General features: G+C 34.9%; 1 protein-coding gene across 1 annotated transcript in view; it reads right to left on the reverse strand.

Annotated features, from left to right (window-relative positions):
* Positions 1 to 27,441, reverse strand: part of LOC150101127 (DGAT1/2-independent enzyme synthesizing storage lipids) — a 152,308-nt gene that overhangs the window by 88,363 nt on the left and 36,504 nt on the right. Inside the window, exon 5 of the mRNA XM_090402168.1 lies at positions 17,555 to 17,618. Coding sequence (XP_090258294.1) covers positions 17,555 to 17,618 — 64 coding nt within the window. The remainder of the gene's footprint in view (positions 1 to 17,554; positions 17,619 to 27,441) is intronic.

A 27,441-nucleotide genomic window follows, 5' to 3' on the forward strand; every position in this document is an offset into this window, starting at 1 on the left:
AAGAGAGCAATTAGATTGATAAATGACCCATGTCTTACCAATTCACCTTCCCCCCCTTTCCCAATGTATTTCTCAAGGAATACACAATATGCAGGCTTTTAAATCAAATGTAACCAAGTTTCTCCTTTCCCAACCTACTACCCATATACGGTACTAATGTACTATAGATTGATCAACTAACCTCTCGTTTATAGGCTCAACATTAAAAAAAAAAAAAAAAAAAAACCTTGTTTAATTCTTTACCCAAGTTTAAAAGCAAAAAAAGCTTTGTGTGTGAAGTACTTCACAACTAGGCTACTTGTATATAGAGGCTGATGACTTCACATCAACTGTTTTAGTATCCCATAATGCACACTTCCTTTCGGACGTGTGTATAAGCATTAGGGAGAGATCACTACCTAGACTGATTCTGATCTTCACTGAGGTCTCATCAGTGGGAGCAGACTCAGGAAAGATACCAAGGTTAAAGTAATGCAGAAGTCATATTTTCTGCATACAAGTAGCAAAAAAGGTATACCACCTTATTATTAAAAATACTCTGGATCAGAGACAGCTGTAGAAAGTATTTTTTAAAATACTTTAGTTACAAATTAAACCAAACTTGCCAAAAAATTATATTCTTCTTTAATCCTTTACCCAACTGTAAGCAAATAAAGTTTGTATATGAAGTATTTTCATGATTTCACATAGAAACTTTGTTTCCTTACATGGGTTAAATAAGAGCATCATTTCTTGCTGAGTATAATTTACTGCGTAAATTGAAAAAAATTTCTACAAAAAAGATCTGAATAAAAAATGAAAGAATTTGAATATAAGACTCAAACAGCAAAATCTGATATAAAGATTTACAGATAAACCAGAGAATCATGTAAAGTTTCAGCAAGGATGGAAAAATTAGCACTTCACGTAAAATTTAAGAGTCAAAAAAGCAATCCTGCTAAAGAAGAAATTATGTGGAAGGTTCTCGGTAAAAAAGCATGTACCTTTAAAGAATAAAGAGAAATATATAAAGCTAAGTTAATTGTAAAGGTAATTAAACAAAAATTCACAAGAAGAATACAGATCATAACTATCTTGAAAGTGGCAAAATATTCTGGCGACTATTGAAAAAACTTAGAAATGCAGGGAAATACTCTAAAATCAATTAGAGATGATAAAGGTGACATAAAAACTGAAAAATGAAGATATTTGGATGTCAGAATTAATTACTTTTAAGGACTGTTAAATGATGTTGACAGTAGTGAGAAGTAGCAATTGAAAATATTCAAGAAATGCATGAATACATAACAAATAATGAAACAAACCTCAAGCATTGAGACAGAAACCTGAAATATAGAAAGGCAGCTAGAGTATATGGCATTTGGCCATAAATGCTTAAATATGGTGGGTGTCAGTACAGTGGGTGTCAGTATACCATACTACCATGATTTTTCTTTTGGAATGTATTAAAAAAATTTGGTCAAATCCACTTGCTATGATTTTCCAAGGCACATGAAAAAAATTTGTTTCCAGTTTAAATGTGTGAAATTTGATACTACTTATTAGCAGCAAGTATGTACTTAGGATGGCAACAGCTATTAAACAGGTATATGATATTGCTGAATGTATTTTTTTAAGTCCATGAAAATTTAATTTTTTCTTTCACATTTATGTTTTAGATTTTTGTTTCTAGTCATTTAGAGATAGAGAATAAATATTCTCATCTTATGTTAGATAACAAAATATATCGTGTGGATAGCATCATAGTAAAAACATTCTGTGGTCACATAACCAAAAGGGATTGTACTCAAGACTACATGCATGTTTTATGATTTCAGAACATATGAACAAACTTTTGTCATTAAAAGTAACAAATTTGAAGTAGTTCACTATAATTATTATAATTATGAATTTATGTAGTTACAATGTACTCACAAAAATGGAAAAATAATCATAGCAAATTTGTTTCAAACAAAAGCAAAACAAGTGCATCTAAAAATTTGAATATGAAACTTCATATCATTGCACAAGATGAAAGGAATGAACCTGTAGCTATTCTGCACACCAGTTTAATATTTTTTCATTTATATTTTTATTAAAATTTAAGTTTTCTTTTTTAAATATTAAATGCAGTTGTGTTTGAATGTTAATCATTTGGATTTCTTGAGCATGTTTCAAAAAAAAAAAAAAAATACATTTCTCATTTTTACATTTTTTGTTATTTTTTCAAGTGTAATTTACAGTTGTGTTTATACATAAATATATAGCACTACCTATATATCATTATAATAGCAACATAAATCAACAATTAATTTGTATGGAGGGAAAAAAAAAAAAAAGTCCCCACTGCTCATTGTTTGTGAGATTTGCTTACCGAGACATTTATTTGGTCCCAGTTAATCATGGTAAGTGGACACCCACTGTATAAAAGTTTTACAGTACTACACCGCATAACTCAGAAGGGCAGGTCAGAAGGTCAAATTCTGGATGATTGGAGTAGAGCTCTCAGAGTAGCCATCTATAAAATAAAATAAAAATGATAATAAAAATGGAGGAATCTCCTTGATGAGTGTTCCCGGTAAGATTAATACAAATGCTAGAGAAGAGACTAAGAAAAATGTGAAAAAGAAAAAAGATAGAGAGCTTGTTCTAGTCAGAGGGCAAACAGGAATTCTCAGAATCAGATAATGTGATGGAAAATTAGGTATATGGTAAGGTAATTCATTATGGCAAAATCATGAGGAATACTAATATGTAAGGAAAGATGTTGGAGTAATATAAAAAACTTAACATAAACCAAACTAATGTAGGGTGAGGCAAGATAAGGGGAGATACACTCTAACCTTATTATTCCTACTGTTATGCATCATTTATATAGATGAAGGAAAATTGCACAAAGAAACAATTATACAGAAAAGTAACATGCTTAATAGTGCATACCTTTTAAGTGCAAGTGTATGTATGTATACCAGAGTAAAATAAAACATTATTAGGATCATGAGAATGAAAACATTTAAAAGCACTTTTGGATGCATTTACAATTACTAAGCTTCTCAAAACTTGGGGTAGAGACAACTTCAACAAACACAAGACTCTGGAGCTTTCTTTGAATAAACATTACTATATGGAGATGCTTCAATGAAGTAATCTGGAAATATTTCAAGGTATCCTATGAATAGTGTCGACCCCATAAAAGAAAAACCAGATGTAGTTTTATAAGCCAAATAGAATGGTCCTAACATTCATACCAGAATGATCAAAAGAAGAAAGGTTACAGTATGGAACTTAAAAAAACACCAAGCAGAGACAAAGAAGTATATCTTCATGAGAGGACAGTGATTAGCCAGCATGGTTGGCCAAGTGGATAGTATACCTACCCTCCAACCAACAAACTGTGGGGTCAAATCCCACCATGGAATGGATATTTAAGAAAGTTTTTAGGTGTTAGTTGATTTCCATTGCCTGTGTAAGACCACCACCTTGCTTATTAGAGGGATTGAAACATTTCCATGTTTGGTCTAGCAGAAGAAAGATTTATCTAACCCTTAACCAATCTATAGTACAAATGGTACATGATAGTTTATAACCTTTTGTTCACCAATTAAAAAAAAAAGAGAAAAAAAAAAACATATTTTTGCTAATAGGTATGAAAGTGGCAATCAGCTGTTACTTCTTAAGAATTTATTCTGAAAGCCCAGTACCTTTCATGTAAGGAACAAGGATTATGTATTTCACCTTGATTTTACTGATGATGAGAGAAATATTCAAAATTTTTTTTGTTATATTAGGATTGTGGCCATTAAGGGCACTGTTTAATGATTGAGATGTCTTACTAGAAAAGCATTTCTGAAATTCTGTATTTCTGGAAAGGATGATATACAGGAGTATGTGTGAAATCTACAGAATGTAACAACATTATTTACATGTAGACAGAGAATAATCATTTGAATATGGACATTAAGGAAGGATACTCCTAGTGATTCATTTTCAAAGGAAGACTTAATCTCAGTGATAAAGGTTGATTTCTTAAAGAAACAAAATGTTTCTTTTCATAAACAGCATATAAACCCATAACATTGTCTTGAGACTTATTTTAATTTGAAATAAAACTCAAACCCATAACATTGTCTTGAGACTTATTTTAATTTGAAATAAAACTCAACAGTTGTATAGTTTCCAAGTGTGAAACTCATCTACCATTATCTTCTTTACATGATACATTTCATGACTTCATCTCAGGTAGTTCATAGTACCTGAGATCCTTCATAACCCTTCTTAATGATGATTAGCATAACAATAATAATAGATTGGAAATGGGGATAACTGCAATTTCACTTGTTACTTCTGACATTCAGCATACTATACAAAAAAGGATACCTTTGGCGGCAGCTATCTTGATCACAAGCTTTATATAATTCTATTTTGTGGTTATCAGTTATTCTTACTAGTTACTATACTCCAAAACTTCTTTTCATGTACAAAGAATAGATAAATTACGAACCTCTATATTAAAAATAATAATAATAATAATCAGGTCTCCAGAAATTAAGTTATCATAATTCCAATTTACAGCCACAGCTGGCAGTATTTATCTCTGACCCCTCTATTATATATTAAGCCTAGATGGTGTTCACAAGTTAATCTGGAAACAAATAGTTAAGACATCTCAAACGACATTTTGTTTTGCATAACAAGTCATTAGCATTCTTCTTATAAAAAAAAAAAGAAATACTATTAAAAAGTTTACCAGTTCTATAAGTAGGTACACATTGGCATAAGCTTATTTCTATGTGAATTAGCTTAGTACAATTATATACTTGAACATTTTACATAATAAAAGGGCATTTTATACTATTATTTAAAAAATGCAATTATCTTACAAAGAGTTGAAAACTGAATCACGTAATTGACATAACAAAGTGTAGCTAGTTATGTAGCAAGAGTTAAACTACTTTTTTTTTTTTGCAGTTTTTGAATTTCATTATTTGTCACTTATATAACAGCTAATTATTTACGCTTAATTGACAAAATTTAACTGTTCATTATGAACAATAAATGAAAGGAAAAAAATACACTAGTTTCTGTGAAATGGCATAAAACCAAAGGTGAATGTAAAAGAACAAGAAAGTGTTTTTTTTTAAAAAACAAAACCTCTTTTGTGTTATCAAGTAAAAACAAAAGTGTAAGACGTGCTTTCCAATGCAAATGAACTCAATGAATTGAAGTGGTTGTGCTACAAATATGAAATTGCATTTTGCAATATGTATCAAAAAATATCTTGGAGCTGCTGACAGTAACTAGATAATTACAAGGTTTTCAAGGGCTTCTCAAAGTAGAGACATTAGGTTTCATGAGGCATCCAATTCTCACAAAAAATGCTGTAACATAGACTTGGCCAGAAATCACCAAGAAAATGATATCTACTTCCAAAGAAAGATGGATTCTGACATTTTGAATATCTCAAGGGCTTTTCACTACAGCCTACAGGTTCAGGACCAGTAGTAGAACAACATGAAAATGGCATGAAATGCAAAGAATTTGTACTGATTACTGCTGACATCAATAAACAAGAAATGGCTAGAGAAATCAAGGACTCCAGTGGATTGAGTCTATTCCACAGTGTGTTTCAAAAGGGTGTATACAACTAGGCAGGAAAACAGAGAATAACCTGGAAGATGTACAAAAGTTGAGTGAGTCAAAATGTAGTGAAACACATCAATTTTTGGTCACATAACTTCATTACCAAATGAAAACACTAGATGGTGTGATACATCACACCATTTGAAAATAGTCTTTCGATCGTGCAGAGTGGACACAATGTGTGTTTTGGTTTGAGAAAACAAAGTCTGCAACACAAGTTCAAAGGAATTTCCACATGCAATATGGCAAAGCATCTCCTAGTAGGCACACAATCTACTTGTGGCACAAGAATTTTGTGGAAACAGGCTGTTCTGTGTGTCATCCAAGGTCAAGTCACATTTTGGAGATGTTTGTCTGTTCCATTTATAGAGAGTATCTCCACATAGGCCATGATTTGTCCGAATTCTATTCAGTACTGTCCATGTTTTGTGAGGTAGATCTGATCCTGTAATGATTTGTTCACCTTTAAAGATGTTATGCAAATGTTCTTTCGTATTTACCTTCCATGTTTCTTCCCACTTTGATAAAGGATTAAAATTATTTAACACTAGTTCTTCTGCTGCTCGTAGTGATGGATGGCGAGATTTCAATCTATTGACGTTAAGAGTTTGGAGATCCTGATGAATAGGTAGGTTCGGATTACCAGCAATTTTTTGAAATTCATGGACTAAAGAATTCAATCTAAATAGTTCTGTAGGAATAATGCCTGCTAAAAGAGGTAACCAATATGTTGGGATCGATCTAATAGAGCCTGTAATTAATCTTAGGGTATTGTTCAATTGAGAATCGATAATCCTTGTGCGAGGGCTATTTAGCCACACAGGAGCACAATATTCAGCACTTGAGAATACCAAAGCAAGGGCTATTGTCCGAAGAGTAGAGGCTCTAGAACCCCAGGTAGTGCCACAGAGTCTCTGTAGGATATTATTACGTGCCCTTAGTTTATATGCCAAGTTTGAAAGATGTTGCCTGAAAGTGAGAGAACGGTCAAGTGTGACTCCCAAGTACTTAGGGAATGTATTATATGGAAGTATAGTGTTGTTCCATTCGATTTTTAGTTTCACATTTGCAAGTTATTATTTAGATGAAAACAAAATATTACCGTTTTGCTCCTATTTAAACAGTCTCCATCTTTTAAAATATTCATCCAGATAGTTAAGTCAGCTTTTAGAATTTCTTCTGTACGACTTATGCATTTATGCTGTGTAGTTATTGCTATATCATCGGCATAACAAAATTTCTTTGATGTAGTGATGGGAAGATCAGATATATATATATATATATACACAGATTGAATAATAAAAGAGATAAAATAGATCCTTGTGGCAGTCCATTATTTAATTTCCTTTCGCTGCTAGTTTTATTACCTATAGTCACTATAAATCTTCTATCTCTTAGCATATTGTTAATAATATGGACTATTGTTTTACATGGGATAATTTTATATAATTTACGTAGAAGGCCTTGTCTCCAAATGGTGTCGAAGGCTGTTGACAAATCAATAAATGCTGCTGATGTTTTTAAACCTTTTTGAAAAACAGCTTCTATGTGAGTTACCAAAGAGAGAACCTGGTCAAAACACCCACGATTTGGTCTGAAGCCAGCTTGTTCTATTGGGACATTTTTAAAAATTTGGAGCTTATTCTATTATAAATAAGTCTTCCAAAGAGTTTATAGCAACAACTGAGGAGAGTAATAGGTCGGTAACTTTCCGGTTTATGATTAGGCTTACCAGGCTTTAAAATTGAAAGTACTTTTGCTTTTTTAAAAATAGTGGGAAGTTTACCAGTTGTAAGAATGTCAGTATAGAACTTTGTTAACCATAATCTTGCATTTCTTCCCAGATTAATCAAAAATTCTGGATGAATGTTATCAAAACCAGGAGCCTTACCAGGCTTTAATTCCTTTAAGGCTGCTTCAACTTCTTGCTGCATAAAAGGGCATGAAAAATTTGAAGTTAAAGGTGAAGACTTGCTAAATTCTTTAATTTTCTCTTTATATATCTTGTATGCTTTTTAATGATTGGGATACGTGATATATTAACAATATGTATAGCTAGTTGATCTGGGATGATTCTTGGTTGTTCTTTAATCAAAGGAGCACTACCACCTAGTTTCTTAAGAAGGCTCCAAGCTTTACGGCTGGAATGAGTAAAGTCTATACCTTCAACTGTATTTACCCATTTGTTTCCTTTGGGATATATCCAAGTTTTCTAGGAGTTCGTCTGCTGTTTTTGGGTCATTGTTTATCTGATATTCATTATAAAGTAATTCACATTCTTCGCTCCAACCATGTATATAGTTATGTCTAATACCTCTAGGAATACTTTTCTTGGCAGCAAGCAGGACTATGCCTATAAACTGATGAAAATTACCATTTATTGGAGATATCCAGCGAATACATTTGTCAAGTTCATTTGCGTATTTATTCCAGTCAGCCTTTTTAAAATTCCAGTGTGGGATAGGCTTTGATCTTACAAGTGGAATGGAAATGCCAATGTCAATTAATACCGGTCTATGAGGAAAGTCAGTTAAGACCCTTCTCAGATTTTGCATAGGGTGACCTCAATTATTTTTGCTCACAAGACATAAATCAGGGTTATAGTCTCTTTTCCAGGCCACAGATTTAAAACTGTCTTTGTCTTTGGCATCAAAGACTAAGTAAAGATTATTTAGTTCGATCCAATCAACAAGTTTTTCACCACAATTGTTGTTTCGAGCATAATTCCACTGTTCATGGTGATTATTAAAGTTCCCAATATAAATTGCAGGATGTTCAGCAATAGGAATAATTTTTTCCAGCTAAGGTGATCCAGGTGGCTTATAAATATTCTTAATTGTAATATCTTGAACTTTTCACTATTGTATGTATGTTTTCTACAATATTTTGAGATAGAAGAAAAACTTCTTTAAGACGATTTCGCACATACGTTGCTATTCCATATACTTCATGATAAGTTGCACCAATAGCAGTGTAACCTGGAATGTGACCTCTTTTAAGGAGCTGTTCAGGATCAGCAGCAGCACATGTTTCCCCTGGACAACAATCACATCAACGTTATCGGTTAACAATAATTTCGATAAATATGGCTTTGCTAATAGATTCAATATTTAATTGACAAATACGTAGAATAGGGTCAATGTTCCTAAATTCTGGTATCTACAAGTCACTGTATTCAATAAATTCAGTAGACATCATGAAATTGGCCAGGTGATCCTTAGGATGGACTGGCTGCGTATCGCTGTTGCTCATTTAGCATCACCCAAGGGACACGTATAGCTTTAGGATCACTATGGACGCGAGCAACTTTGTCTCCCTCTAGACATGCTACAAGGGTATTACCTAATGCCGCAATTAGATGACAATGACCACGACGGATGCTTACATTTCAGTCAAGATGGAGTACCTCCTCATTACCTGACAGATGTAAAGTCATATCTCGACACCCATTTTCTAGGTAGATGTTTAGTAGAGGGATGGCTGTAGCAAGGGGGGGGGGACCACATTCTCCTGCCCTTACATTAGATTTTTTTCTTATGGGGCTTTGCACCACCACTAACCAGCCAATTTCGATAAGCTGCATTCCAGATTTACTGCTGCCATCGCTGAAGTTATGCCAGATATGCTTTGCTGTGCATGACAGGAAATTGATTACAGATGGGACATCTACAGAATTACTGGAGGCACTCATATCCAACTTTAACTGTCTGTGTTGAAACTTCGAGTGTCACCCTACATTTGCAAGGTAATAAAAATTGTTCATCTATCATTATTTACTTTCTATTCATTCAATGTTGTATACCCCCCCCTTTTGAAACACTCTGTAGATGCTTCTACAGATGTTTCAAATGAGAAGGAACTTGTCCTTTATGTGAGATACATAGTTAAAAAACTGCTAACTGAAACAGATATTTATTTGCTTCCACAATTCCTTTCCAAAACTTAACAGCTGCAGTATACTTTGATACATTCAAAGAGTTCTCAAACAAAGGCTTATATGTTGGCAGTTCATGTTTCATTTATTTTAATGGTTTTTAGTTCACAATATAAGAATAATAAGAAAATAATATGTAACTTATTTACTGATATTTTGCTGGTGTTATACCCAGCTTCTTCTGAGCACAAAGAAAAGTTCTTCAAAGCACAAAAAACAGTTCATCAGAGTACACGAACAGCAACACTTATTCAACATCGGGACCAGTTTAAAAATTGTGATGGACAACAGAAGGAACTAAAGTCTAATTGGAGCCATCTATTATTGGATAAAGAGTGTTGACAAGCATTAATTTGATCATAAAACAACTGTCTCCCACATTTTTGGTAAATTGATACAGCCATACTTGTTGAGGTTTGGGAAATGTTCTAAATCTGCTACTGATTCCAAAAATAGTCTCTCTGACTTATAATGATGTGTAGCACTTCTGTTTGTTGCCATTTGATCCTGTATGAAGGGATATCCAAGGCATGGTCTGCTAGTCCCAATTTGCTATAATGATGATGCCAAATGTATATTTTTTTATGTCCTCTGAGGCAGATGTCAACAGTTCTTGTTTGTTCATAGCAAGCCAGGTTACAGATACAGTGCACTCCTGGATGTGATGATTGAGGGAGCTTGCCCTTAGGTGAAAGAAAGAGGCCTGCCAATTTGATAAATAGTTTAAATGTGGTGAGGAGCTGCTATTTATTAAGCATTCTAGATATCTTTACTGAAATGCCCTGAATATATGGGATGGTAAACAGTTTTGCTGTGGTCTCATGTATTAGGTAATGAAAGGGATTTGAGCGTGGGTGAGAGGAGAATTTAGTACATTTTCTATTTTTGGGGGGTTATAGCCAATGGTTAAAAAATTCTATTGCAGGTAAATGAGTTTAGTTTATTTATTCTTATAGCAAAAGCCAATCCAGGGCCTCATCTGTCACCTCGTGGATGTCCTGGAAGCCACCACCATGAAATTGGCGCTTTGGGCAATCATTCACAATATGAGTGATCGTCCGGGGAACAGTCACAATAAAGGTGGTCTGATAGTCTCCATTTATGCACTAGGTAGCTACATCTGCCCTGTTTAGTTCTGATCCTGTTGAGAGATGACCAAATCTTCTTAGGAAGGACAAAACCAGGCTGCAGAGCACAGGGATCTTCAACCAGAAAACTATTTGTTGGAAGATTGTTGGACCAGTGTTCTCTCCACATGTCAGGTGTTGATGGTAAAGCAGCTGAAGAGAGTTCATCCATGGACCAGAAAGGGTTTCTTGATTTTAGGAGAAGACTAGGTGGATTTATGAGAGTCTGGTACAGGGACAGGGGCGGGTTGCTGATTACTTTAAGAAATACTTTAATCTAAGCTTGTCTTCTCCATATATTTAGTGGAGCAATGTTAGATAGGACAGGCAGCCAGGGAAGAGGGGTGCTTCTCAGTATCCCACTAACAGTGCACATGGTAGAGTTTAGCTGGTATCTATAATTTTAGTCTGCACACTTCTTTCCCAGACAGGGGCACAGTAATCTGCTACAGAGAATGCAAGGGCTAGTGTAGACGACCTTAAGACCTCAGCATCACAACCCCAGATTGTTCCAGCAAGCTGTGAGATGATCTTATTTCTCGTTTTAATTATGTTGGATGGATTGGTGATGTGCCTTTTATAGGTTAGGCTTCTGTCCAGCTCACTCCAAGGTATTTTGGGCGAGGCTCATGTTCTACCATTTTGCCACAGAAAGAGGGATTGAGGTGTTGATTCGCCTCTGCATTGTTCAGGTGGAATGCTGTGGACACAGTTTTTGTTGGATTTGGCTTCAGGTACCACTGCTTGAAGTACGCCTCCAGGATGTTCAGGTCTGTGTTCAAAGTTGTTTCCAGATTGGCAAACGAGGTAGACTGGTGTAGGATCGTGAGATCATCGACATATATATATTTGCTTGAGCTGGTATGTGGTAAGTCAGACATGTAGATGTTAAATAGTAAAGGGGATAACACAGAGCCCTGTGGAAGACCACTGTGGAGGAATCCGGGCCTGCTCTTTTTTCCACTAATATGGACCTGGATCTTTCTGTTGGAGAGAGAATGGATTCAAAAAGCTGGAAAGTTGTTTTGCACCTTATGATACTTATGATACTGCTTAGCTTTAGGAGTAGGTCCTTGATCCAGACTGTGTTATAAGCTGACGTTAGGTTGATGAAAGTGACTCCGGAATTAAGTTTCTTCTGGAAGCCTGCTTCAATCAATGAGTTCGGTGATAAGGGCTTTATCATTGGAACAAATAGCTCTGGCTCTGTGAGTTAGTGATTTCAGGATACCATATTGTTGAGGTGAATGATAGTGTGACTGTTCATGTAAATACCTTCCAGTATATGTAAATTTTCTATAAACAAAATCAGCAGCAGCTTTAAAACATTCTCCAAACCTCGACAAGCATCCATCTGTTCACTGGACATCAACAGATGCCATATGATTCAGATGCCTGGTGATGTGCCACACCAGGCCTCACCATGTAGTCCTGTTGTATGCTTTTCTGGAGGCTTCAACTCTCTGAATATCAATATCAGTCACTCCACAAACACCATCCATCCATCTCATTGATGGACTACCCCTTTCTCTTTTGCCAGGAACTTTACCTTCTATTACTGTTCTGAGAAGTCCTCCTTCCATCGTTTCAATGTGTCCAAAGTATTTCAACTATCTTCTGTCAATATCCTTAAGAAGCCTTAAAGTTCTACTGATTCTTCTATCACCCATCCATTTGTCTGCCTTTCCTTTCAGTATATGATATACTCAAATGCATTCTGTAACACCACATCACAAAATAAGCTATCCTTTTCCTATCAGACTTCTTTAGGTTCCAAGTCTTACATCCATAAGCTGCTGTTGGAAAAACAGCTGCATCAAAATCCTCAACTTTGTTTCTGTGGAGATAGATCCATCTTTCCAAATTTTAGACAAGCCTTTGACTGTTGTTTTAGCAATTCCTAACCTTCTTCTGACATCTTCTGAAGAGCAATTCTTCACATGAATAATGGATCCCAGATACTCAAACTTGCTGACCTCCTCAAATTTTTCTCTATTAAGGTACAATTGTTTCTCAGGAGCTTCCCTGTCTGTATTTCCTTAGAAAACCATAATATCTGTTGTGCTAAGATTGAGCAGAAGTCCCCTGTTCTCATTGACCTTGTTAACTTTTTCAAGAATGTGTCCGTTCTTCCTTGTGATTACAGTAGAGTATGGTATGGTATAATCAGCATACCTGAGATTACTGATCGATCTACCAACTATCCTAATTCCTGTCTTGAGCTCTTCCAATGCTACATGCATGATGTCCTCAGCATAGATACTAAACAAGTGAGGAGAAAGTAGACATCCTTGCCTAACTCCCTTTCCAACCAAAGCCAATCAGTTAATCCAACACCAGTTCTTACTGTGGCTTCTTGCTCGTTAGCTATTAGCCTGATAGTGTGTTGAGGATAATCCATTCTTTTCATTACTTTCTACAGTTTCACATGTTGAACACAGTCAAAAGCTTTAGAGTAGTCCATGAAACACATTACCATAGGGAATCTAAATTCTTTATACTTTTCTATGGTCAGTCTAAGGCAAAAGATCTGATCTCTGGTACCCTTCAATCATGAGATTATTAAACTAATAGTTCATTTTTGCAATCCTTCATATCTCTCTTCTTATGTAGTGGTATAAAAACCGACTTCTTCTGGTCTCTAGGCCATGATCCTTCTCCCATATCCTTGTAATCAATCTATGAAACACTTTTATCCCTTCATCCCCTTTGGAAATCAAAATAAAGTTCTTCTGTTAGTATTACTCCATTCCTGTCTTTAATGACATTCAATTTGGGCTTAAACTTGTGCTTTAGGTCACGAACTAAATAAAACATCCTTTTATAGTTGTGCCTCCTCATCTGGAACTCTCTCTCTTCACATTTATTAGCATAAAACTTTTCCTTGTCCTGTCTAATGGCTGTTCTGACTTCTCTATGTAATCTCTTATATTCTTCAACAAGTATGGCTATATCAATTTACCAAAAATTTGGGAGTCAGTCATTTTAAGAACAAATTAATACTTGTTTACTATTCTGATTTAACAATATATTAGAACTAAAGTCCTAATTAAACAATAATTAGGACTTTAGTTCCTTGTGTTGTCCATTACAATTTTAAATGGTTCCATAGTTAACTAATTGTTGTTGTTCATGTACTGTGACAAACTGTTTTTGTGCTCTGAAGATGCTGGGTTTAACACCAATGAAATATCAGCAAATAAGTTAAATAAATATTAATTATTTTCTTATTATTCTTGTGTTTTGAATTAAAATTTAAAATAAATGAAACATCACAGATTGGAATAAAGTTTTTCTTGCTATGGAAGGCTGGTAATTGGTTAGAAAGCTTTGAATCAGATGGAGAAGATAACATGCTATAAAAAAAAAAGGGGGGGGGGGACTAGTGAGAAACTTAAAGACATGCCAAATCTCATATCAACATGCACTGTAGACATTGAATGATTTGAATGTGGCTGTCTTAATTTCTATTAAAGCTGTTTCCTTCATTGCTGAAATTGAAATGGAGGCAAAAAATTATATACCTTTTACTAGAATTCACCATTTACAGAAAGACTGAAGGAATTGGGAAGCATAGAATCCATGTTGCAAACAAAATATTCAAGTTCAATATCTGCATTCAGCAAGATGGATATGTCTAATAGAATAACAAACACTCTGCAATGGTAATACACATAACAGCCACTGAATTAGAAACCTTTATGCAGATGTATACGTAAAAATCATTTATGCAGCTTATATGCAAATTTTTTTATTATTATTATTACATAACACCTCCAGGGAGTTCAAAAACTCATTGAGGGAGGGCACCTACTCTATAACTCTTCATCTCTACCACTCTGCCAACTGCAACTACCTTTCATCATCTACACCAGCGGCATCTACCACCGACCACCACTGGAATTTTCACAGACAATCACCAACATCCATGCCCACAACGGAGAGCAGATAAGCTAACCACTCGGCCAGCAAATACTTGGTCACATGCATCACCACATGTTCTAGGCAACTATTTAACAATGCTGCTGATCAGTAATCGTCAATAGTGTTGATCATAATCGGAAAAACAAAGCATCTTTCAGATTTCAATAAAGAGTTTGTTGTGGGTGCCCACCTGGTTGGAGCCATGATTTTGAAAACAGGAGAGCTCACTGGTTTCAGTGGAAAAAGAAACCCACTTTACTTGTCTAAGCGGTGGCATAACTGTGGTCCTAAGACAGTCAAGATAGTCTGTCAGGAATGAGATTGCTATCATCCGAGAAGGCTTGTACAGACAAACAGAACTTTCTGTGTGCAGCAATTGACTGAAGCATTTGATGAAGGTGTTCCCTGACTCATATCTCACTAAACACACACAAGGAATTGAAGAGAATTGGTATTGGCAGTCGCATGCCTATATGGAAACCAATAACTTCTGCGAAGAATCAGAAAATTCATCTATAGTGGTGTCAGGAACACTGTGACTGAACAGTGGAAGACTGGAAAAAAGTCATGTAGTAGGATGAGTCATGGTACATCATGTTCTGTAACAACCATAGGCAGAGTGTTTTGGTTGGAGTCTCATGAAGCAATGAACCCAGCTTGCCTTGTAAACACAAGTCAAGTTTCTGGAGATGGTGTCATAGGGTGGGGCAAGTTCTCTTGGAATGGAACAGGTTCCCTGATATTGCTGGAAGGCTGGGTGTCCTACAAGGAATATATGAACACTGTTGCCAATCAAGTCCATCCTGCAATGCTGACTTTTATATCCAGCAAGTAACGGTCATTTCATGGATGGCAATGCTACTGTCCATTACATAAGAATTGTTTAGCGAGCATGACAGCAACTTCCCCATCTTCCCTGGCCACCACAAAGCTCACATCAGAACCCCCATTGAGAATGTATGGGATATGTTAGAAAACCAGTTCCAAGAGCAAAGTTCTCTTCTGTCAAATCTGAACCAGTTAAAGGACTGTCTGGTGAGAGACCAGTATGCTTCAGACATAGATGCAATCCAACACCTTGTGGAATCCAGGTAAAAACCATATATGTGCTGCAATTCAGGCTAAAGGAGGTCCAACATGATATTAAATAAGTTTCTGATTCAGTGGCAAGTATGTGTACATTTGAAGGAAAAAGGAAATGAAAAAGAAGATATTACAACATCAAAAGGCTTATTAAAGAAAATGAAGGTATACTCCTTTGCAAAAAGAATCTATTTTCCCTTAGATTTTTTTTAACTTCATTCATCAAGCAACTGTAAATTTTTTCAAAAGGCAAACCAGTTACTTAGTCAAACAAAATATAAGGACAATACCTTCAAAGCTTCAATGACAATATTTTGAGAGGAAAGTTTTAGGTAACCGAGTTTCTCTAGCTCAGCTGGTATAGAACTTTGGTTGGAAGATATGTGTTGAATCTTGTCCAGGATGCAAAGAACCTTTATCGGGGCATTTCAAGGGAAAATAAGTTACCAGTCTGATACAGCAGTGGAAAGGTTTTTCCTCATGGAAACTCTGGTTTTTCATCCCATAAAACAGGTGAACCAGCCAGAAGAACACAAATTTGCAGACAATGGAAAAGATTAACTGCACTATAATAAGTAGTAATCAGATTTCTAAGATGTCAAGTTACTTAGCTGACGCTATACTAGCAAGTACATCATGTGAAAGAAGTTTTAATCAAATGAATTCCTGATGATACATAAGAATGACTTTTCTGTAGAGCTTTATTCCAGATATATCTTAGATCATAGGTAGCCCACAGCAGGCATGCGGACCACATGTAGCCCGTAACGTGATTTTGTGCAGCCCACTGCAGGATAGAAACATCACAAAAAAGAAGCCGACTGACTGATGGTCACCCTCAGGATTTGTTACAAATATCGTCATCATTGTTGAAAATCGACTTTGATGAACTCGTTGCCATACATGAATGCCCGCAGCGTTCTCATTAAGTTGTTACATGTATAAAAATCCAGAAATATGTAATTAAGTTTAATTTAACAACTTATTTAAATCAATCAAGTATTTTATATTGTTCTCCCAGTAGTAAAATGATTTAACAAATATAGTACTTCAATATATATAACTATTGCCTTCAAAAAATGCAGAGTTTATTTTTATTTAAGTTCTGTCTAAAAGTGTGTGGCCCGTGACGCTACCACTCATAATATATTGGCCCTCGTATAGAATGAAGTTGGCTGTGCCTGCTGTAGATAATTGGTATTTTGCAACTAAGAGTGTGAAGCCATTAGGTAAAGGAAATGTGTTAGTGGCAAATATTTTAAATCCATGTAAAGGAAAGGATAATCCTTATAATTATGTGCAGGCTGTAGCAAGAATTAAAGAATGTATTACTTTTGTTTTGTCATCACAATATTTAACATTCAGTTTTTTAAAATTCACCTAAAGAAATATTTATATAAATTAGACAGATACTATTGGCGAACAAATTTTGTTGTAGCTAGTAGATTTAAGTTGTATTTTTGGAGCCCTGGTATAATAATAATAATAAATAAAGTCTCAATAGAAGATTATGGGCTTACGTGCTGCTCATTACAGAAAGAAAAACTCCACATTTATATTGTTTCCAAGCATTGCCACCTTATCCTGATACACAGCAGCAGAAATCTATATGCCTCTTCTTAATGATGTACTGTAATAGAATGGAGAGACAGAAATTTGAGACAAAACTGGATACAAACTGCAAATGTTACTTATGACTGAAGTTCTGATGGTCCATTTATAGTAAATTATGCCTTTAGTAGCCCTAATGATCACAACAGTTTTAAAAATGATAATAATATTAAAATAGCATAGTAAATTTTAGCTTAGCTTCAAATATGCTAAAAAAATACATTTTAAAAATTGTTTGCTGTCTTACTATACTTACTTCTTCCAATACTGACAGTTCTAAAGGCTTCTCTAACATTTTGAGTAAAAATAGGAATGATAGGCTGTAAAAAAACATGGACCCTATAAATGAAGCACTAGTAATTACTTATTATCTTGAAGGATTTTCATTTCATTATTAATTCATTTCATGCACAAATTATGAATCATTTACCTCAGTTTTCAATAAATGTACTTAATCTTTTAAAAATTATATTTCAAATTATCTTATTTCTGTATACATAAAGATTTTTGTTTTGTTTAATAATTGCATACAAGAATGAACTATACTGCATTACACAATAATATAGTTGTGTAATGTAGTATAGTTCATTACTGCATTTAGTTTATTTACAGTACACTATATAAATAAACTAAGGTATAACCTAATAAATGCTCTTATATATTATATGCTGCTACTGATCCAAAGGATTTCTAATGCTTAAGTCAACTGTTGCTGGACAACTGACATGGAAAAGTTTTGAGGAGCAGGTAGTAGCTTTTTATCCTTCTATAGTATCTGAAGGACCAATCAGATAGGAGCATATTTACTATACATGCTCCTATCTAACAGTCTTTCTTTTATATTTTGCAAGACAGGGGATTAATTAACCTCTGACCACTCATTGCACATGAAAGTGATGATTTATCAAATTTCTTTATTTATGCTCAAGTACCCTTGGAGAAACCTGAAACCCTTAAAGGACAAACCCTGAGTGGCTTGATTTCGATTTGATTTTTATGATGCAAAGATATCGAAGATCACACTGCATCAAAAATCTTACTCTTCAAATTCATGACCTTGGCAGGATTTGAACCTGCAGTCTCTCAGCTGGGGAGCAGATACGCTAACACTCAGCCAATGCTCTGGTTAACAGACAGGTGAATGCCTCTCAGATATTAGGAGGAGGGAAATGAAATACCTCCCATGGACCAACAGGCAACAGCAGGGTCTGATCCATTGTGGCAGCTGCAAGCAGCATCTGAATGGTAGCTGAATGGCACCACTAAAGTTGGTCAGTCAATGTGCAGACTGTAAAAACGAAAAATGATTGAAATCTTGTGCAATATAAGACTAGTAAGAAGCATGCCGTCAGCAGCAATGTGGGATGTCCATGCTTTATGGACCTCTGGAAAGCTAGATTTGCATTGATTACTTCTAATCCAAATATGCAACATCTTTGGATTAGAAGAGATACACTGGACGAAGTCTGGATAGGTTTGGTTTGACTTATTTAGATTTACAGACGAAGCAACTCAGGTTATGAGGCTAGTGTATCATGTCTGTTAATTGCATGTGTTCTAATGGCCAGTTTGCCTGCTTTGCAAGATGAAAAACTCAAGTTTCTGAGAGGGAAAACCCAGCCACCTCCATATGAGACTGGCAGTCTGGACATATGTAAAATGGAAGAATATCTGGTCTGGGAATAGTAAGCAGTAAGGTAGATTTCTTCTCCGTAAAAGGGGGGGGGAGAGAGCATTATTAGGGTACTAGCCAGAAAATGAAAGAATGATAATGCAAAGTTTGCATCAAGACTGTTGAATATCATAATGACCCAGGTCTATTCATCACCTTTACCACCTAAGTTATATTATGATAACTTAGAAGCAATCTTGGAATCAGTACCAAAGAGATATAGTTATCATCAGAGGAGAATGAATGCTGAGACTGGAACAGACAACTATGGATGGTAAAGAATAATATCAATATGAAACAAATATGGATATGGAGAAAACAATGAAAGAGGGGAAAGAATGCTTTAGTTTGCCTTGAAGCATGACAACTGTAATCTGCAATACAAAAGTCCAGCAAAAGGATTGTAGAAATTGGACATGGTGATCATCTGATGGATGAATAAAGAATATGCAAGCCATGATACTGATAAGTAAGAGATGTGCCACATCAGTTTAGCAGATTCTTTCTTTTCTTTCCTAATATCCTCAATTTTTAATGATATTGCCATTGATGCCATCTGATCACTCCACTAATCTTTCTGAGAACTCTCATATCTCTGTTCTCCAGTCTTTGGTAAAGGGTTTTATTTCTTACCCAGCTTTCAGATCCGTAAGTTAAAACTGGTTTGAACACCATCTTGAATACAGCTAATTTAGTGTTTTGACCAACTTCTCTCTTAATCTATATAAATTTATTCGGCTACCTTTACTAATTCTGATGCCTATTTCCAAATTTAATTTACCATCTTCACTAAAAATTGTGCCTAAATATCTGAAATGGTTAATTTGTTCTATAGGTTCTCCATTCAGGATGAAGTTTAATGTGTTCAGTGTTTCTTTCTATTTTCATTGTCTGTGTTTTTATTGTAGATTTTTATACCAAATTTATTACAGTAGTTATTCAATTTAGTCAGTGATCCTGATAGACTTGTGATGGATTTATATATAAGAATAACATCATCTAAATTGAGATTAACATCCCCAATTTTGATATCAGTTTTAATACCACTTCCCTTCATAATGTGATCCACATTGATGATGAATGACAGTGAAAATAATGTGCACCCTTGTTTCATACCTGATTAATATTAGGCTTACCATATGTCTCAGCCAGTTTGTCATTTTGTCCCGGTTATTTGGTAAAAATTTAAAAGTGCAGCCTCAGAAAATGGCGATTAGGCAACACGAATACCCCATTTTGACTTTGGCCTGTACACTGCGTCGCAAGTCATTGTTGAGCATGTGCAATCTTAGTTGAGTTTAGATTACGAGTCGGTGTTTCTTTTTGGCATGTTGTTTGTGATTTTTTTTACTTCATTAAATTAATTTAACCCCAAAATGCCAAAAAGAAACTGTGTTTACGGATGAATTAAAAAAGGATTATCCATTTTTAAAAAAAGTTTGTAGTCATATTGACAAAGTGAAATTTGAACAGTGCTCATCAGAATCTTCTGTGGCTCATGGTGGGCGTTCGGACATAAAAAATCACATCACATGTGCGAAACATATGGCTAGTCTAGCAGCGGCAGGAACTTCCTCAAAGATATTGTCATATTTTAAAAGTGCCAATCCAAGTGACAAAGAATTTTTAATAGCTGCTAAAGAAGAAACTTTTGCATTTCATGCTGCTCTTCACAATCTCAGCTTTAAGTCTGTCGATTGTTCATCTAAATTGATATCAAAGCTTTTTGAAACAAAGTTTAGACTGGATAGAACAAAATGCGAAGCTGTCATTGTTAATGTGATTGAGCCACTGTTGTTTCAGCAACTTTCTGAAGATTTAAACAAAACAAATTTTGTGACGATATCAACTGATTCTTCCAACAGGAAAGAAATTAGAACTGTGTCATGTGTTGTGCAGTATTTTGCACCAGATTGTGGAGTAAAAGTTAAACTATTAGACTTTCAATCAGTTCCCGGTGAAACTGCAGAAATACTGACAAACCATTTAATGTCAGTTATGAAAACTCATAATATAACAAAAAAAATTATTGGATTTTGTGGAGATAACTGCAATGCCAATTTTGAGGGTGTAAAACGGAGAGCAGAAAACAATATTTACAGTCGATTGAAAAAGGAACTAGAAAGTAATATTGTGGCATTGGTTGCAGTGCTCACATAGTTCACAACTAATCAAACAGCAGTTGATGTTCTACCTATTGAAATAGAAGCTTTAGTAGTCAAAATTTATAAATATCACCACATTTATACGGTTCGAGTCACTCAACTAAAAGCGTTCGGTGAATTTGTAGATGTAGAGTATAAAAAGGTTCTTCAACATAGCAAAACCCGTTTTCTTTTGCTACTTATAGCTATTGACAGAATACTTGAAATCTATGAGGGACTGAAATCATATTTTATTTCAAAAGAACACTGTCCCGGTGATGATAAAACAGTTCAAACAGTTCTTTGATAATGATTGTGGTGAAATTTGTGGTTTGTGCACGCACGGACAACTCACATTGTTTAACAAATCCATCTTGATTATAGAAAGTACAAAAGCGAGTGCAACAGATATTGTCATTGAACTTTATACATCAAGAAGCAAAAAAGCTTTTTAGAATACTGGAAAATAATGGAAGTCATCATCATCAAATTCCTAACATGTACCCTGAAGGGGGTGTACAGGATATGATAGTATGACATGAAAAATTTACATCATTACTAACTTCCTATCTAAAATTTTCCTCCAAATCAGTCTGTTACTTGTCAAGACTCCAACATTATCAGATCTTATATTTTTATCGTCTAAAGCACTTTGTACCGTATCAATCCACCTATATCCTCTGGGTCGTTTTCTTGCCAACCTGGCAGAGAACCTTGATTAGCTAATCATTCCTCGCCCATTCTGTTCAAGTGACCATACCACCTGAGATTAACTCTGCAAACGCATTCCTGGATGATGACAATATCAAGTTCTTTCCTAATATCCTCGTTTTTAATACGATATTGCCATTGATGCCATCTGTTCACGCCTATAATCTTTCTCAGGACTCTCATATCTGTGGTCTCTAGTCTTTGGTCAAGTGTTTTACTTCTGACCCAGCTCTCAGATCCATAAGTTAAAACTGGTTTGAACACTGTCTCGTATACAGCTAATTTAGTGTTCCGATTAATTTCTCTCTTATTCCATATGAATTTATTCAATTGACTGCCTACCATACCATCTTTGTTGATTCTGTTGTCTACTTCCATATTTAATTTACTATCTTCAGTAAATATCGTGCCTAAGTAGCTGAAATGTTTTACTTGTTCCACAGGTTCCCCGTTCACAACACAGTTGACATTTTCAACAATTCTACCTATTTTCATTGTCTTTGTCTTTTTAATGCTGACCTTCATACCATATCTATTACAACAGTTATTCAATTTAGTCAGGGAATCTTGCAAACTTGTAGCAGATTTATTTAGAAGTATAATATCGTCCGCATAAAGCAAAGAGCTGACATTAACATCTCCAATTCTGATATCATGTTTAATACCACTTTCGTTCATAATATGATCCATATAGATAATAAATAACAGATGGGATAATGTCCATCCTTGTCTCTCACCAGATTTAACATAAAACCATCTTCGTGTACTTCCTTCAATTCTAACTGCTGACTTACAACTCAAATAAAGACTAAGTATTGCTTTATATAATGCCCCATTGACACCATATAACTGTAGCGTGTTGAATAGCTTCTCTCTTGACACCTTGACATATGCCTTTTCCAGATCGACAAAACTTAAATAGAGATCTCTGTTATATTCCCATGCTTTCTCTACTATTTGTCGTAAAGTGAAGATCTGATCCTGATATTCACTATTTGGCCTGAATCCAGCATGTTCTTCAAGCTTTTCTTCCACAATTCTTCTCAACCATTTCTCAAGTATACTTGCATAGATCTTGCCAGGAACACTCTGTAGGGAAATACCTCTAATTCTCACATTCAGTTTTATTTCCCTTTTTATATATGGGTACTATGAGAGGTCTACTCCAATCATCGGGAATTCGTCCCACTGTCCAGGCTTTCTGAACTATGCAGTGCAGCCACTGTAAGACTTTTATACCACCATACTTCAGCATTTCTGGTTGAATATCATCTACTCATGCTGCCTTTCCACATTTCAAGCCTTTGATAGCTTTTTCTACTTCAAGTATGAATATGAATTCCTGACTGTATGCCTGTTGAGTGTTTTTTACCACTGTGCTATCATCACTGCTTGTTTCATTTAGCAGTTTTTCAAAGTAATTACTTCATACTTCAAGGATATCTTTTTCTCCTGTTTTCATGTCACCTTTATCATCTCTAACTCCTTTTACAGCACTCTTTTCTCCATTTCTAAGCTTCTTCAACAACCTCCAGAATATTTTGCCACCTTCTTGATATTTATTTTCTATGTTCTTGCCAAAGTCCTCCCATGACTTTTGTTTAGCTAGTTTTACACAGTGTTTCGCTTTCTTACATTTGTCTCTGTATTCTCTAACAGCAAAAGCTGACTTATTTGCCAGGAACTTTTGATATGCTTTCTTCTTTTCCTTCACTGCCTCTTTAACTTCCTTTGTTCACCATGGAGTTCTGATTTTTCTATCCTTGCAGACAACCTCACCACATGCCTCTCTGGCTGAATCAATCAGGGTTTTCTTCTTTCCACTGATTCCTGTTCTCAAACTCTCATTTTTTCTTCAATAATCTTTATGTATTTTAGTCTACAGTTCACATCTGAGAGATGCTCAACTTTTATTCGCTTTAAAACTTTCTTACATGTTATTCTTTTCAATACGAAATTCAATTTTATCCTGCTCAAGACTAAATAGTGATCACTTCCAATTTCAAATCCTCTGTACACTCTGGTGTCCTGCACCAGGGAGAAAATATCACTATCAACAATAACATAGTCAATGAGACTTTTCTTATTCCTTGCCTCTTCTCTCCATGTGAATTTGTGCACATTTTTATGTTGGAACATGGTGTTAGTAATAACCAGTCCATGTCCTGAGCAGAAATCCAACAGGTATGTCTGACAATCATTTTCTACTCTGCTATTTAGATCCCTATCAAGGACCAACTTTTCCTTTTTCATTGTGCCAGTTGCTTTTTCTAAAGCATCAAAAAATTCCTCCACTTCTACTTAGTAGAACCTTCTGTGGGATCATAGGAACAAATAAGTCTCATTGTCCAATTCCTCATTCTGATATTTGCCCACATCACTCTACTTGAGACTGCATGCCATTGAAGAAGATTAGCCTTGTATTTTGTGTTTTATTCAATTGCTACTCTTTCTTTTCCTTGATTGTCATTTCCTGAATATAACATTTTGTATTTATTGCTCAGAAAGATCTCACCAGTTTTTGTCTTTTTTGTTTCAGTCATCCCAATTATGTCGATCTGGTACTTATGAAATAATTCTTCAGCTAGCTCCATTTCTTTGCCATTCAGGCTTCTTACGTTGATATTACTGATCTTTAACTCTGGTGATGTTGAGTTGGGATGTGATTTTAGATTTGTTCCAGTAGCAGACTTTTTGCTGTTCGCCCTGATTCCCTGGCGAAAACAACGTAGGCCTTGTTTAACCAGGCGACGGCCCAGCCTGAATGAAATTTTGTCATGTCGTACCATCATTTTCTATATTGGTTTAAGTCAATAAGAAAACAATTTGGTCAGCTAAATCCCAAATTTCCAGCCCATCCTCGTTCGTTCAGTATCCAGGTAGATACCCAATAGGGTGCAACACAAGAAGGTAAGGATTGGACACTAGGTCAGAAGCCCTGGTCGGTTCTCTGCATTTCTTTAAAGGCTATGTGGAGGTCTCCTCTCAATTATACAGCTTTGATCCTTAAGCACCCCAATAATGGAAGTATTAATATTAATAGAATACTACAAGAGTTTACAGAATTTTATGACCGATGTCTTTCTTACATTGAGCTTTGGGGAAACAGTTTTGGTGGAGTAGAATCTTTTACTTGGATAAACAAGAATTAATTAACTTGGTCAAAAATTGAAGCTTCAGGTGAAAAAATTAATGAAACTCTTGCAAATAATGAAATAAACATGGTTGAACTGTTGGATGAAGTGGTGATTGCAAAAGCTTTTTGGTCGAAAAAATATGACATTTTGAAAAATCAAGTTGCGAAGAAAAATGGATAAAACTATTCAGTCATTTCAAAGAAAAGAACATTTCATTGCCCAATCTTGCCCAAATTATAGAATACATTTTCAGCCTGCCAGGCACATCTCCACCTGTTGAAAGTATATTCTCAATAAGGAAATATATATGGTGTGAAGAAATAGGTAGAATGGCTGAATCAAACAGTAAAAGCTGTATTGCACTGCAAACTTAATAGTGAACTAAATTGTAGTGAATTTTTCGACACGATTAAAAATAACAAAGAATTTTTAAAGAAAGTTCACGCTAGTGATAAATATTAATAACTTTTTAATAATAAGTTATGTTCAGTTAATATTAAAAATTAAATTAAATTAAAAATTATTACTACGAAATGTTTGTTTTTGTTATTTCTTCTCTCCGTTATTTAGCCTTTTAAATCATAAGTACTTAGCATAGAAGGCGTTGCTTTCTGTTTTGGGCAAACTCTCAAAAATGTCCCGGTTTGATAAAAAAATTTATGGTTAGTCTAATTAATATCAAACCACTTTCCTGTAACTCCTTCAATTCTAAGTGCTGACTCAACTCAAATATAGACTATAGATTGCTCAATATAATGTCCCATTCATATCATATAACCGAAGCATTTTGAACAGAAAATTCCCATGATTTCTGAACTATTTGTTATAAATTGAAAATATGATCCTGACCCACCTCTATTTGGTCTGAATTAAGCTTGTTCTTCTCCAAGTTTCCCTTCCTCTTATTTTTCTATACCATTTCTCAGGTATACTTCCATAAAACTCACCAGAAACACTCAGTACAGAAATACCTCTGTAATTCTCATATTCAGTTTTATTTCCTTTTTATAGTTAGACAGTCTGACTAGGCCTTCTGAATTATGTAGTGTGGTCATGGTATAACTTTCATACCTCCATATTTGTGCATTTCTGGTTGAATATCATCCACTCCAGCTTCCTGTTCACATTTCAGGTATTTCTGCTTTCAAGTATGGATATGTATTCCTGAATACATTCCTGCTGAGTGTTTTCTACCATACCACTGCTTGTCTCATTTAGCTATCTTTGAAAGTAATTACTCCAGACTTATAGAATAGCTTTACTTCAGTTTTCATGTCACCTTTATGTTCTTGGGTTCCTTTTACAGTACTCCATTTCTAAGCTTTTTCAATAGCCTCTAGAATAATTTGCTACCTTTTTTTATATTTATTTTCTACGTTCTTACCAAAGTCTTCCCATGACTTGTTCAGCTAGTTGTACATGGTGCTTTAGTTTCTTACTTTTTTCTCTGTATTCTCTAGAGTGCAAGATGACTTACTTGCCAGGAACTTTCAATATGCTTTCTTCTTTTCCTTTAGTGCCTCTTTAACTTCCTGAGTCCATCATGGAGTTCTGATTTTTCTACCCTTGCAGACATCATCAAGACATGCAAGAGAGCTGAGAAACTACATACACTCGCTAATACCTCTAGTTTCCCTGATTTTGAGCATGCATTCTCAATGAACAAAAACTTTTCCAAATACTTAACTCCAAATCCATTCAAGTGCAAGACATCAGGTATATGCAAGTCATTTCATCCATTAAATTCATTCCAATCAACTAAAAACTTTACACCATTCCTCCTGCACAATAAGTCATTGTTACAAGCTCATGCAACAAGGAAAAACTGGAACTGCAAATCACAGATGACTGTCTCAATTGGGGAAATGAAATAATTCTAAACAGAAGTTGAATTAAATCAGATTATGAAAGAATCAGCACAACAGTGATTAAGCTAAGTTCTAGAAAGTCTTCTTAAAGTGAATGCTAGAAATATAAGGCACCCAAAGGTGAAAATTAGTCTTAATAGTGTACCTTAAAAGCACATTTTGGTCTTTGTCTCTTCTTCTTTTATTTGTTTTTAAATTTTTTAAATTTAGTTCTTTGTTACAGACCATGAAGATGCCTAAGTGACTGGTGGAATACAGGAGCAAAGCTTAAAATTAAATTAATTCTTTTCCTGATGGATTTTTCATTTCAAGGAATTTTGAGAAAGACTGGAAAATGTGACTGAAGACATTTATAGATAGATTTGGATGGTATACATGAGCTGTAGATATGTGGAAAAATAAAAGATTTTATTAGTTTGGTCTAAGGAATTAAACAACAGCTTTAATTCTTAAATGGTAGCTATATTTCATATTATCTACATGATAAAGAATAATCCCCCCCCCCAATCATTTGTGTGGAAAATGACAAAGCTTTGATGTCCCCCCCCCTCCCCTATTCATAGGCAAACAAACCTCTACTTCCAAGATACTGATTTGCATTTACAAACATT

Source organism: Typopeltis vanoorti, chromosome 12 (genome assembly GCF_054136105.1).
Source record: "Typopeltis vanoorti isolate ZY-2024b chromosome 12, IOZ_Tvanoo_1.0, whole genome shotgun sequence".
Lineage (NCBI taxonomy): Eukaryota > Metazoa > Arthropoda > Arachnida > Uropygi > Thelyphonidae > Typopeltis > Typopeltis vanoorti.